Here is a 12,523-nt window from a genome sequence, read left to right as displayed (position 1 = left end):
ACTGGGTTCCAAGTACAGCAATTTGTATCAACAAACCTTTGGATGAAGCAGCTTTTGACCTTGTTCTGTATTCATTTCTTACACAGTGCTAAGGGAAGTAGGAAGTCCCAAAGTATTCAGAAGACAGAGACATTAATATTATTATTTTAAAAAATCTTGATCCTTCAAGGGATATGTGAGTTTGAAGTCAGCAGACATATATTGTTCTCAGACTAAAAAAAAAAAAAAAAGTCTTAGGAGGATTAATTGAACTAACATAAGAAATCGATAGGATTCTCCAGAAAAATTCAGTAGAAGGAGGCTTTAGTGACTTCTGCAGACTGCTGGTTGTTCCCCTAACCCAGATTCTCCTTCTGTGAACATACCCTGCTGTCCAGACTACATTTCCTTGCTTCCCCGGGCAGCTCATGTGACTAGTGAGCCCATGAGATTTAAGTGAGTGATACACGTAACTTCTGTGTTCTCTCTAAATTAAGACAAGCTGCCCGCCCCGGTCCATAGTTCTTTCACCTTCCCTCAGGACATGAACGTGAGAATGATCTGGTTTGCACAACACGGATGGGCCAGCAGCCCAGCCAGCGGATGTGGGCAACGGGCTGGAAGGAATCTGGATCCCTGAGTGTCCTGATGGAGCAAAACTGCTCCATCAGACTGGGCCAACTCACCTGTGATTTGAGAGAAAAATAAAATTTGATCTTACTTATAGGATTGTTGTGGATAAATGGATTAAAAAAAAATCAAGAAGATTTTAGAAGCACTTCCGGGGAATTTTTGCTTTCTGTAAGGATTGCTTTTATGTAAGTTGTTTTTTAAATCCACCTACATCTCTAGGTTGCATTTTATGTTTAAAACATCACCAACTATGTTATTGCTTTTGATTTTCACAAAATCTCAGTAAGGAAATCATTATGAGAAATACTATGTCAGTTTCTCCAAGAATTCAAAAGGCAGAGTAAAATCAAGCCAAAATAAAGTGCACTATTTCCCAGTGTGTCCTTAGGGAAGGGTGTGGGCAAAGACAATTTACGAAAGCACTTCTAGACAGTAACATGAGTCAGAGGAGCAGGATGACAATGGTGCTAATGATAATAATGGTGATGGAAGAATAATAGCAGCTACACTCGGAGCGCTATCATGAGATGGGTTCTGAGCTCTGTGCTTCACATTCATTATCTTTGCAAAGCATCCGTGAGATGCTGTGTCTCCAACTTTGCAGATGACATAAGTGAAGCTCCTGTATCTTGCCAAGTGGTAACCAGAACTAGAATCTAGTCACATTAACATTTTACTCCAGAATAGGTACAGGTTTGTGTAGAGATGAGTTACCACTGCAGGAGTGAGACTCCTGTCCTTGGAAAGTTCTGCTTGCAAGGTGGGCCCTTGACTGATCTACTAGTCTATGGGCCCTTGACTGATCTACTAGTCTACTAGAGAGGTTGTAACAAAATGCCACAGACTGAGTAATTTAAACAATGGAAATTTATTTTCTTACAGGTCTGGAGGCTGGCCGTCTAGGAGCCAGGGCTGGTTTCTCCTGGGGCCTCTCCCCTTGGTTTGCAGCTTTGGCTGCCTTCTCACTGCGTCCTCACACGGCCTCTCCTCTGTGCACACACATCCCTGGTGTCCCTCCTTCTTCTTATAAGGACTGTACTCCTGTTGGATTGGACCTCCCCTTTCTGACCCCACTGAACCTCCTGGAGGTCTGAATTTTGGTCCGTGCTAGACAGAGGGTGTCTACACGACTAGCCCCAATAAAAGCTGAGTGCCTAACGACCTTCCTTGGTAGACAACGTTTCTGCTGGGGAAACCGAACATATCCTGCGTGACTCCACTAGGAAAGGACTCATAAGTTTGCATCTGGCATCCTCCAAGCATGGTCCCGTGCACCCTTTCCTTTTGCTGATTTTGCCGTGTATCCTTCCGCTGTAATAGATCAGAGCTGTGAACGTGACTGCACACGGTGTCCTGTGAGTCCTGCTAGCAAACCACCTGGGGAGTGACGTGGGACTTCCGACATAACTTTCCTCCTTGCCATTCTCTAGTTTGGTAGAGCAAAGAAGAATGTCCAGCCTGTCCTGGAGAAGCAACAGCCCTTATGCCCACATCTGTTCTTCAGAACTCAGTGTGACAGCCCTGTGTGACTTCAGGAGAGGCTGAGAGAATAGCCTTCCTATATACTTAAGAATAAAATAAAATTCAGTTTCCTCCAAATTTGTTACATTTAGATAATTCATATGAAGAATTTATTACACTCATTGAGAAAAAAACAAACAGGTTTAATAGGCAAAGCTGAGTTAAATATCCTGCATACACATTTTACTTAAAGAAAGTAAAATTTATTTTAAAATTTAGGCACTATAGAGATGATGCAGGATGACTTTTATCTGTGATCAGGGTCTAGTACTTTAATTCCAAAATCAAGTACGGAGAGCGATACAATGAGCCAGACACCTGGAGTTAGAAGTGGGGAATGTCAAGGTGAATCAGGCCCAGAACATGGTTTTTAGGGAGCTCATAAATTCAACAGAAATGAGGGTCTTCAGTCCACTTTTCTTTCTTTTTTTTTTCCCTTGAGGGTTTTGTTTTGTTTTGTTTTGTTTTGTTTTGTTTGTTCATTTGTTTGTTTTTGGTAGAGGGAGAGGAGGAGTGATGGCTAGTGGTGTGGGGAAGAGTTAGCCCTTCAGGGGTAAATCCCTCTTTGAATAAGGGCGGAGTGAGGGCAGGGTTTACACTCCTGCCTTCCCTAGTGGGGTTCCCAAGCAAACAAAGAGGATGCCAAGAGTTGGTGTGTCATCCCATCAGACCAAAGTGTCACAAAATAGGGACTTCTGGACCAACATGGGTATAATAGCTATTGCAAAATAGAATTAAATGTTCATGATTAATTGCTCATTGTTAACTAAAAATAATTCATCTGTAGGATATGTGTCAAAAGAATCTCCCCCTGCCCCTGCCACATACATATGAATACATGCCCATAAAAATACCTATGAGAATAAAGAAGAAAGTTAAAAGTGGTTACCTCCAGCGAGGTGGAATGGGGAGTTGATTGTAGATATGACACTTACATATCTAGATTTATACCCCCAGTGTTATTTCAAATGTTTGGCATTGTACTTAGTTTGAAATAAATAAGAAATAGATAAACCAAGAAGCATCCAATTGCCACAGAATACATGTAGCATAAATTCATGCTTAAGGCAATGTAGTTCAAGATGGCATCACGGGTCTTCCTAATGCATTTTAGTTACCTTTGCACTTAGAAGAATGGGAGGAGAAAACCAAAGGGCAGTCACGTCTGTTTTCATACCCTGAACGAAAGGGATTGTGCAAAGCGTTTCTCATCATCTTCTCATCCACACCAGTAGTAATATCCTGAATCTTCAAAAGAGAATATGATGTCCTGCAAGGCTAAACTACCTGCTCAAGGTAAGAATGGCATTTGAGAGGTCTGAGCCCAGGAGAGCACCTGTGATTTGCCAGAACTTGGGAGTCAGAAGGGCAGCCATGTTTATCTGCTTAGACCTGTAGACAACCTTCTCTTCAGAGAGTCTTGCTTCTTGGAAATCTGACAGAGAACTCTGCTAAGGCATAGGAAATAACATTTTAACTCCGTTCTTATACCTTGATTCTAAAGTACATCAGTAATACTTCGCACTTAAGGAAGATCTTTTATCTGAGTCTTTCAAGAGTGGAACAAAACCAATTATTACCCACCTCCCTTCATGGTTGGAAAGGAAGCTCTTAATCCCTAATTTGCTGACAGGGAAGCAGAAGCTGCCTGGGGTGAAGTGATTTACTGAAGGTCACACAATCAGTCTATAAAAGCCTCAAGAGTAACTCGGAAGGCTCATGACAAAAGAGAAATTGCCTTCTACAATTAGCAGCTTATTTCTCGATCCTAACCACCTTATCCACTCTTTCCCATGCATGTGCTAAACTCCCCGCCTCTCCCTCCCCACCATAAGTGAGATTTAGAGCTTTCTATGTACACGTGCTTTGTCAAAAGTGTAGATCCCTATAATTTCAACCTCAGTTCCCTTTGTCTATTTTTAAAGTATAGAAGTTCTCAAGCACTTTGAGCAGGGTAGAGAAGCCTTATCAAAGAACTCTCATCTCAGGCTGATTCCTTTGGCCATAACATCAAATCTCTTGCAGAAATCAAGGAACAGGTTGGTGCCACTTTGGGTAAAATCCCTAAGGAGATGTCTGGATTGCAGGCACAACCCTAAGGGTGGGATCATGTGCTTGAAATATGACTTCAGACCAAATTTAGCAGCTTTACTCCACAGAGGTGGCTGCCTCCTCACTAACAGCCGCTGTGATGGACACCTCTGGTGATGCCCGGTATGTCACACCCTCCTTAATCGGGGATGAGCAAGCGAAAGAGTAGGAGACTAACTAATGAAATGACTTCCCTGATGCTAAAGCTGTTTGCTGATTCATTCTGACTCAAAATGTTTGCAACTTGTTTTTCTCTTTTCTCTGACAAACCCCCATCACTGCTTCACCTGCTCAACTGCTTTTGTGCTAAACAGCCCCCAACCTTTCCATTACACTCCTCACTCCATATGCATTCTTTACCCAGAATAGCTTATCTTTTAACCCAGAAGCTGGGCTCCAGGAAGGTGGTCATGGGCTGAGAGCCTCAGAAGAATGAACAGACCCGCCAGAGTTTCTCTGGGATGCCAGGTGGATTCACAAAGATTAAGAAGAAAACAGCACCCCTGAAAATGCCCTGATTGCTGTCGCCGTTTTGTTCTATCCCATTTTTCTATAAAATCTCTAGACTCCAACCACAAGATGGATTCACAGCCTCTAAGGCATTCGCCTGTGTGACTCCCTTTTGCCTGGCAAAGCAATAAAGCTGTTCTTTTCTAATTCTCCCCAAACTCTGCCTCCAAGTCTCAATTCTATTATTAGGGTACAGAGGCCAGTTTTTCAGCAACACAAGGGTGATGGGAGGTGTTAGGCACATAATTAAGTTACATTATATAAGTCTCTGTTTTGCAGAGTAGAGAGACTCTCTCTTGCTGACTTTGAAGAAGTGAGCTTCCATGTTAAGTGTCTGTAAGAAGGCCATTGGCAAGGGACAATGGGCAGCCTCTGGGAGATGAGTGGCCCCAGGTTGACAGCTAGCAAATGAATGGGGATCTCAGAAATACAGCCACAAGGAAATGAAGTCTGCCAACACCCCCTTGAGCTTGGAAGGGGACCCCAGAATCCAGAAAGAAATGCAGCCTAACCAATCCCCGAATTGTAGCCTTACGAGGCCCCATGCAGAGGACCCATTTAAGTCATTTCTGGACTCCTGAGCTTCCAAACTGTGAGATAATGAATGTGCGTGCTTTTTTTACATCATTAAATATGTGGTGATTTGCTACATCCAAAAGAAAACTAATACAAACATCTTGCATTTTTAGGTAAAAAGAATGTTAACACTTAATATTTTGGGGGAAGAATGACATTAACAAGTAATAAAGTCATATCTTAAAGATGTATTTGAATCCAAAGGATACTCTGACCTATTGTAATTCAAAATAGTGAAAGAAAAGGAGACAGGGAAAGATTTGGGACTGGAAGCAGCCAGGTGTCCAAAACATACTAGGTCTAACTCTTCCAACTATCTTTCATCCTGTGCCTTAAAAAATGGGAAGAATATTGTAAATTATTAACTGATGAGAGGAAATATCAAAGAGGAATGTCCATATAAAAACTTAATATCCCAGTAGACCAGTCATTATCACCTAACACTGACTGAAGTTACGCTGGATTTTGAAAGAGAGCAGCAAAGCAGGTTTATGAATCATCTGTACAGACACTCGGCCGACCTTTTAGGTCCGTGTTTTTCAAAATGACCTTCTGTTAGTGGTCTATGAAAATGAGAATTTTTAAAATTAAGAAGTTTAAAAAAAAAGATCATTAAGCATCATCACCGATTTAACTGAATCAGAACCATCAGAGGTAAGACCTGGGCTGCCCATCTGCACGCACATCCCACTCACTGAGGATTTCCTAAGTTTCCAGTGTAGCCAGATAAACTATTGATACTTGACATTTTAGGGCTCATCACAAGCAGGTCGATTCTGTTTGTGACGGAAGCGCCTTTATGGCTGGGATTTTACGCATCTAGTTCAGTGGCTCTCAATCTTGGCTGCACACGGTAATTTCCGGAGGGCTTTATAAATCCTGACACTCAAGCCTCTTCTGGGAGCAGTGACATCAGAACGGTCAAGCATGGTGCCCAGCTATTTGTAGTTTTTAAAGCTCCCCAGATGACTGTAACATGAGACTGCCGATGTGTAGCTAATATCTTGCATCTTTCTGCATCTTTTTTAATACATAGTTATGTGGCTCAAAACCCGAAACACTGCTGGGAGGAACAGAATAGGCCAACCACGACCACTGCTCTTGGCTGGAACCCAAGCTGAGGCTGATTATATGGGGCCACACTAATAATAACTCTTTTTTGTTGAACTTCGTGTTTATTGTCTCCATTTATTTAAACAAAAACAGAAACAAAACAAAATAAAGACAAAACCCATGCAATGTAGTCACCATCATCCCAATTTGTAGAGATAAGGATGCACAGGCCACGGAATCTGCCTAAATGAGTAAGATTTGGGGTCTGAGGGACACCAGTGTTTGCGGGGTCTGCGCTCTGTCGGTGATTCTCAGAGCGTGGTTCCCAGCCAGGCAGCACCAGCATCACGGGAACAGATGAGCAGGTGAATTCTCCACCCCAACTGCAGACCCACTAAATCATAATCTTTCAGGTTGGGACCCAGCAATCCATCTGCTTCAACAAGCCCTTCGGGTGGTTCTGGGGCACAGTAAAGGCTGAAGAACACAGTGGTACATTCTCCATTTCTATCAGCTGCCTACGTTTGAAAACTCAGTCAGCGTGTGGTAAGTGAAATGAAAATGTGGGGATGACTCAGTGGGTGAGACAGGGCGAGGGGCTGAGAAACTCTCTCTCCCTTTCTTCCTTTTCTCCCATTTCCCGTTTATATTAACAATCTATGTGGGAGAAACGCTATCAGAGACATAACACTGGAAAAAGGCTGGGCGGCTCCGGGAAGCTTTACTTGAAGGGGTGCCTTGCCAAGTTCAACTAATTTCACGTAAGTGTGACTTTCTTGTAAGATGTTGATGAATAGTTTATCCGTTTAATCAAAATATGGAGAGTTTTAAAAGGTTTCATTAAAGATGAATATCTCAATTGGTTGCCTGAAAATGATTTTTTGATCTTAAGGGCTTGAGATAATTGGTGTTCAGGAAACCGAGGGCGGTTGGTCTGCTTCCTTCGATGCTAAGCGGGTTCAGATTGCTGTCATCCTGTAAAATAAGGGCCCTGCTGCCCTGCTCTAGGGCCTTTCTTGCTATATTTTAGGGCATATTTATTAGAGTGGTACATTGATTACAGGAAAATCAATAAAAATTAAAGGGCCACTCTTGTTTTATTTATCAGAGACATTGATTAATATTTTCTGAGCAAACTGTGAAGTCATTTCATTTAAAGAAGTATATAAAATATGCTTTGGGCACATTCAGTTCTGATGGAAATTCATCTCATGGGATGGGGTAGAATTACAATGCAGAGAGAAGAGAAAAAAATAGGGAAAGGAAGGCGGGGAAGAAGCGAAAGACTAGAACTGACAAGGAGAAGAGACAAAGGAAGTAAAGGAAGAGGGAGAGGATGGAGGAATGAAGAAATAGACAAGAGGTCAAAAGGGTGGGAAAGGGGGAAGGAAAAGGGGTTGGGAAAAGAGAAGGAAAGCGAGCAAAGGAAGAAAAGAGAACAAGCAGGCAAAGGGGAAAAAAAAATCAAACAAAGCCATGAATGCAGATTTTGGAGCCTGGGCAGTTTGTCACGAAGTGCTGCTTGTGGAAGACAGGCTGCAGAGATGCTGGCCCTGAGGGTTAAGGATGGTGGTGATCATGACTCCAGTTTGCAACAAATGGCATGAAAGGCAGCTGGACCCCAAGTGGAGAGACTACAGTGAAGGCAGTGGAGAGACAATATAGCAACAGCGGAGGAGCGCAGGGATGCTGAGAGGTTGGTTAAGTTCTTCGTTCGACAGCTGTTTTGTATCTGATGCATAATCCAATGTTACACAGGAAAATGCCTGCTTATTACAAGATCTCTGAACCAGAGCAAGGAAGTTTGGGTGTTCCCAGGAATGCACCGGAAGTTCTCTTCCGTGATGAGCCTTCTCCTAGCGCTTACTTTCAGCCAAAACTTCGTCTTTTCCACCTCTTCTCCCTTCCCAGCCTCACTGCTCAATGGTTTGTTGCTGTCGGTGGTCAGGGCAGCTACTTCACTGTAAGTGCTTCCCCCCTCTGCAGCCTGCAAACTGTTGCTGCCACGGCTTAACTAATAATTCTCTAGCCTAATATTCAAAGCCCCTTTCTCTTTATGCGTGTTTATTTGTGTTATCTTGGTTGATGACACATCATGGTGTATGATGCAAGATGGTAAGCACCCATCTCCCTTATATTGCCTCCCTCCCCATCCAGCCCACCCCTACAAAGGCCTGGGTGTCAGCAGAGAACCAGGCTTCAGAGGAGCAGTGGAAGGAAAAATTTTGGAAGCCCAGGTAAGGAGAGTGGTGAGGAGCAGAGATGGGATAGAGAGAGGCCCCATGGAGTCAGAGAGATGGTGGAAGTTTTTGTGCAGTAGGCATGCCGGAACCCTATAAAAATATTCTGAAAAGGCAACTAGAGTTACAATTCTCTGAGTAAAGTTTTTCTGTAGATACCAAAAGACGAGTTTCTCATCTGCATGAGGTTGGACAGAGGTAGCAACCAAGGTGGACAGATTTGAAGAGGCTGGAGTCAGCAGAAATCTTTGGACACCAGAGACTTCTACAGGCCATGGAACTAGGGCTGGAAGGAGGGGGATCTGAGGAGGAATCAAAGCAATTTCATTTGGCTCTCAAGGACTACCTGTAGTATATGTAACTATGGTTTACATATATGTAAGAATACAATACCTCTGGGGATGTGTATGTCATTTAAAATATGACTATTTAATACTTTCAAGGATAAATTACTTTTAAATAAATCCATGCCAGTAAGTATCTTCTCCCCATTTGGACTGTAAGCTCCAGCATAAGCTTATGTTCTCCGGCTTTTGAATGCTCTGTAGTACCTAGCTTAATACTGAGCGCACACCAACGAGTCAGTAAGAGTGTGTGCCTGGTGGTGCCCAGCCCACCCCTTGTCCCCCACCCTCACCCTCTGGTGTGCAAGGACTATCACTTCTTTTGAAGGTGATCCACTTGGGAAGGTGCATGATATGTGCACCTGGATCACAGAGAATGGAGAGCAGGGACTGCCTACAGACCTGTCATTCAGAGCCAGTGGTGCCATGGTCTTTTATTAACTATCAAACTTCCATAAATTTGACTTTTCTCCAATGATCAGAATGGAGTCCCTTGATGGGTCCCGATCTATAGCCAAGACTCAAGTCAAGCACCAGACTACAGTTCACAGAGGAAGAGACAATCGGAGCTTTTGGAATGATGTCAATGTAGCTGAAAAAGAAAAAGAATTCCCACTAGGAACTGAGTAAACCTTCCTTCTGTCCCCATCATTACTTAGCGCGCGCCTACATTGTACGAGCAACGGTGCACCCAAGTGAATCGAAGTCCAAATGGGTATCGACGCTGCTCCCATCTAGGGAAGAGGTACGCGAAGGGGACTCGTGCTGAGGCTCTCACGGAACTGCACCATCTCCCTTTTCCCCCTCACTTCTCAGTGCTCCTCTGAGAACTGTGTGAAGGTAAAGTCAAAAAGAAAGTTCTTACATTCTTAAATCCTCTGTAAAGAATCTGGAGCTCCTTCTTGGTGAACTTGCTCTGGGCTTCCAGCAGCTCGAGAGCCTCGGGCCGATGCCTGACGGTGGCCATCTCCAGTTCATCTTCCACGCTGTCTGCGGAGGGAAGGCAAAGTCTTAAGGACCGTCACCACTCACCAATCCAGATACACAGTAACACAGAAGACGGAAGGGAATGTTTACTGAAGGCCTGTGATTTCTCCAGAGGAAGGATTCTCACACTGCCAATAACAGTCTTTACATTTCCCAGAGTTTACAGTATTAAGCTAATTCTACATAATGTTTTTTCATATGCTCTAGTCATTAGACATTAACCATATGAACATTCTACAGTACAGTTTGAAAGCATAAAAATCATGAACAATTTTAAAACCTCAAATGTGTGTATGTATCAAGGACTAGTTATAAAAGTGGAATTTTAGTTTAATTGTGATCAGTATCACCCTTGTATCATGCAACTATGAGATAGGACTCCACTAATACACTCTAGAGATTCCACTGAAATCAAATCTTTCACCTGGAGCTACAAATAAAGCAATCAGACCAGGTGCTGAAATGCCTGACGTCATCGGCTGCCCGTTCGGCATAAATCCAGGCTTCAGGGGTGCACACCGCATGGACTGGGGCCTGAAGGGACTTCCGGATAGAACCTATTTTGCAGGCAAGGGAATCCACAACTACGGATAAATGCTAAAATATTGTACTTTGCTTTGTGAATTATATTTATGCTACAATTTCTCAAAGATGCTCTATGCAAAAAAATAAAAATAAAAAAGAATTTTGTGTCCATGTAAATTTGGGAAATACTGAGAGTTTAATGTAGTTTGGGAGCAAAACACTGGAATATAAAGGTTTTGACAGGATTTGCAACAAAGAATTCTGTTTAACCTAACTGGCCCCAAAGGAGATTTGTCCACAGGACCCTTTCTCCCCAGAAGTAACATCAGGTAACATCTTCATATATGCCCCAGGGCCGTGTAGAATGCAGCTTGGGACGTATTGGGATATATGAGGTTCTGGGTGCCCAGATCTCAAAGAACAGCATCCTTAAGCTGCTTTTGTAATTTCAGTTGCTAATTTCAGCTGCTTTGCACGGGGACCCAGTGGAGGCCTAAGGGAATCTTCCTGCCACAGTCCAGTCCACACTTCAGCCAAGGAACTTATCAGGAACAGAAACATCCAGGCTCAGTACTAAAACCTTGGCTTCCCTCCACTATATCCCTTAGCTACAGATTCCCAACTCAGATGGGCGAGACTCATGAGAACATCTTCTCATCAACTCTGGCCCCAGGGTCATGCACTCTCCATTCCACGTCTCAAGTGTCAGTGGGAATGTAGTCTTTTTGGACCACAAAAGTCACATCCTTTTTGATACTTAATAATGCTGCCTCTCGCTAACATCGGTACCTACTTACTGCCCTGACACACTGAGTGCAGGGAGGGGCCAGAGCGCTGGCTTTGCAGAGAAGAAAGGTCAGTGGAATCCTGATTTCGGTGTGTCTTAATTCCCTCAGGAGCTTATAAAAGACCACTAATGACGATGAAATAAATACTGGGAAAGGTTGTGTTTGTCAAAGTGAGGAAGAAGATATAAAAGCAAACATTTGTTTTGTACTTTTCATATTATAATAGTTTATTTTGGAACAGTGATCCAGAAAAGCTGCAGAATAGTGATGGGCGGATAAGGATAATAAAAGGGCCATGAGAAGACGGGCAGGCCAAGGATAAGCTCGGAGCTGACAAGGATAAAAGCGACGAGGAACTAAGCGGGGTCTGTATCTAAAGGACGTGCAAAGGGCTGGAAGTAGCTGAGAAGAGGCAGCTTGGCGTTAACAAACTGACCTCGGGCTGCACTTCATGGGGAGAATTGAAAAAGCTAAAATGGAATTTCATCCATTTTATTTTTTGCTCACTGGAATGAATGGGTTGACTCTATTCAATGGGTCCTGAGCTTGAGAGGATGAAGAAAAATGGTGTCTCTAAGATTTCTGTTGATCCAGTGCACTGGGCTGTGTTGAAGTTACTGTAGTTGCTGGTGCAGAAATAAATGCCATGGGACAGACCTGATAGAAATAGACTACGATGGAGGGAAAGACTACTTTCTTGAAGAGCATCTTGATTGAGCTTCTTTTTGAATCAGTTACAGTATAATTTCCTCAACTTAAAATATTCTCTTTCCTTTTTTCTTCTTGTTGAAATACACCTGTCTATTATGATCTGATTCAAATACTCTTGCCTTCTGTCTGAAGCCTTTCCAGTTGCCCTGCCATGCAGAGCTACTGATGGGCCCCCGGTCAGAGTTCTCACACCTCCCCCCCACCTCAGCTAGCCTGTAAATCATTAATTTCGTTATGATCTGTTCAGGCCTGTCTTCCCCATTGTGAGTTCCATGAAGACGGGCAAAGTCCTACAGGTCTGTATGTCCTCTGGACCTAACATAGCGCCTCATACCCCATAGTTGCTCAAGAATTAACTGGGGAATGAATGAATACGTGAGTCAATAAACAAGCGACGTTGCTGCCAAAGTCCCCCTGCCACTGGAGCCCCGGGAACCTTAGCTGCAGAATAGAAAATTATTTCTCAGACTGAGGTTTGTGGACCATTGATGGGCCTTGAATAATGCCATCTTTGGTATCACAGTGGTCCCTGTGCCTTGTTCCAAGAAACACAGCATAGACCAAA

The 12,523-nt window shown here is 43.3% G+C and overlaps 1 protein-coding gene across 4 annotated transcripts in view; it reads right to left on the bottom strand.

Annotated features, from left to right (window-relative positions):
- The window catches only part of KCNIP4 (potassium voltage-gated channel interacting protein 4), a 210,824-nt gene that overhangs the window by 88,237 nt on the left and 110,064 nt on the right, over window positions 1–12,523 (bottom strand). For all 4 annotated transcript variants that reach the window (XM_031686513.2, XM_072945823.1, XM_072945824.1 and 1 more), the window contains exon 2: window positions 9,813–9,937. In XM_031686513.2, the coding sequence (XP_031542373.1) occupies window positions 9,813–9,937 (125 nt within the window). The remainder of the gene's footprint in view (window positions 1–9,812; window positions 9,938–12,523) is intronic.

The sequence above is a fragment of the Vicugna pacos genome, chromosome 2 (assembly GCF_048564905.1).
Source record: "Vicugna pacos chromosome 2, VicPac4, whole genome shotgun sequence".
In the NCBI taxonomy this organism is placed as follows: Eukaryota; Metazoa; Chordata; class Mammalia; order Artiodactyla; family Camelidae; genus Vicugna; species Vicugna pacos.
This window is presented reverse-complemented; position numbering and strand designations above follow the sequence as displayed.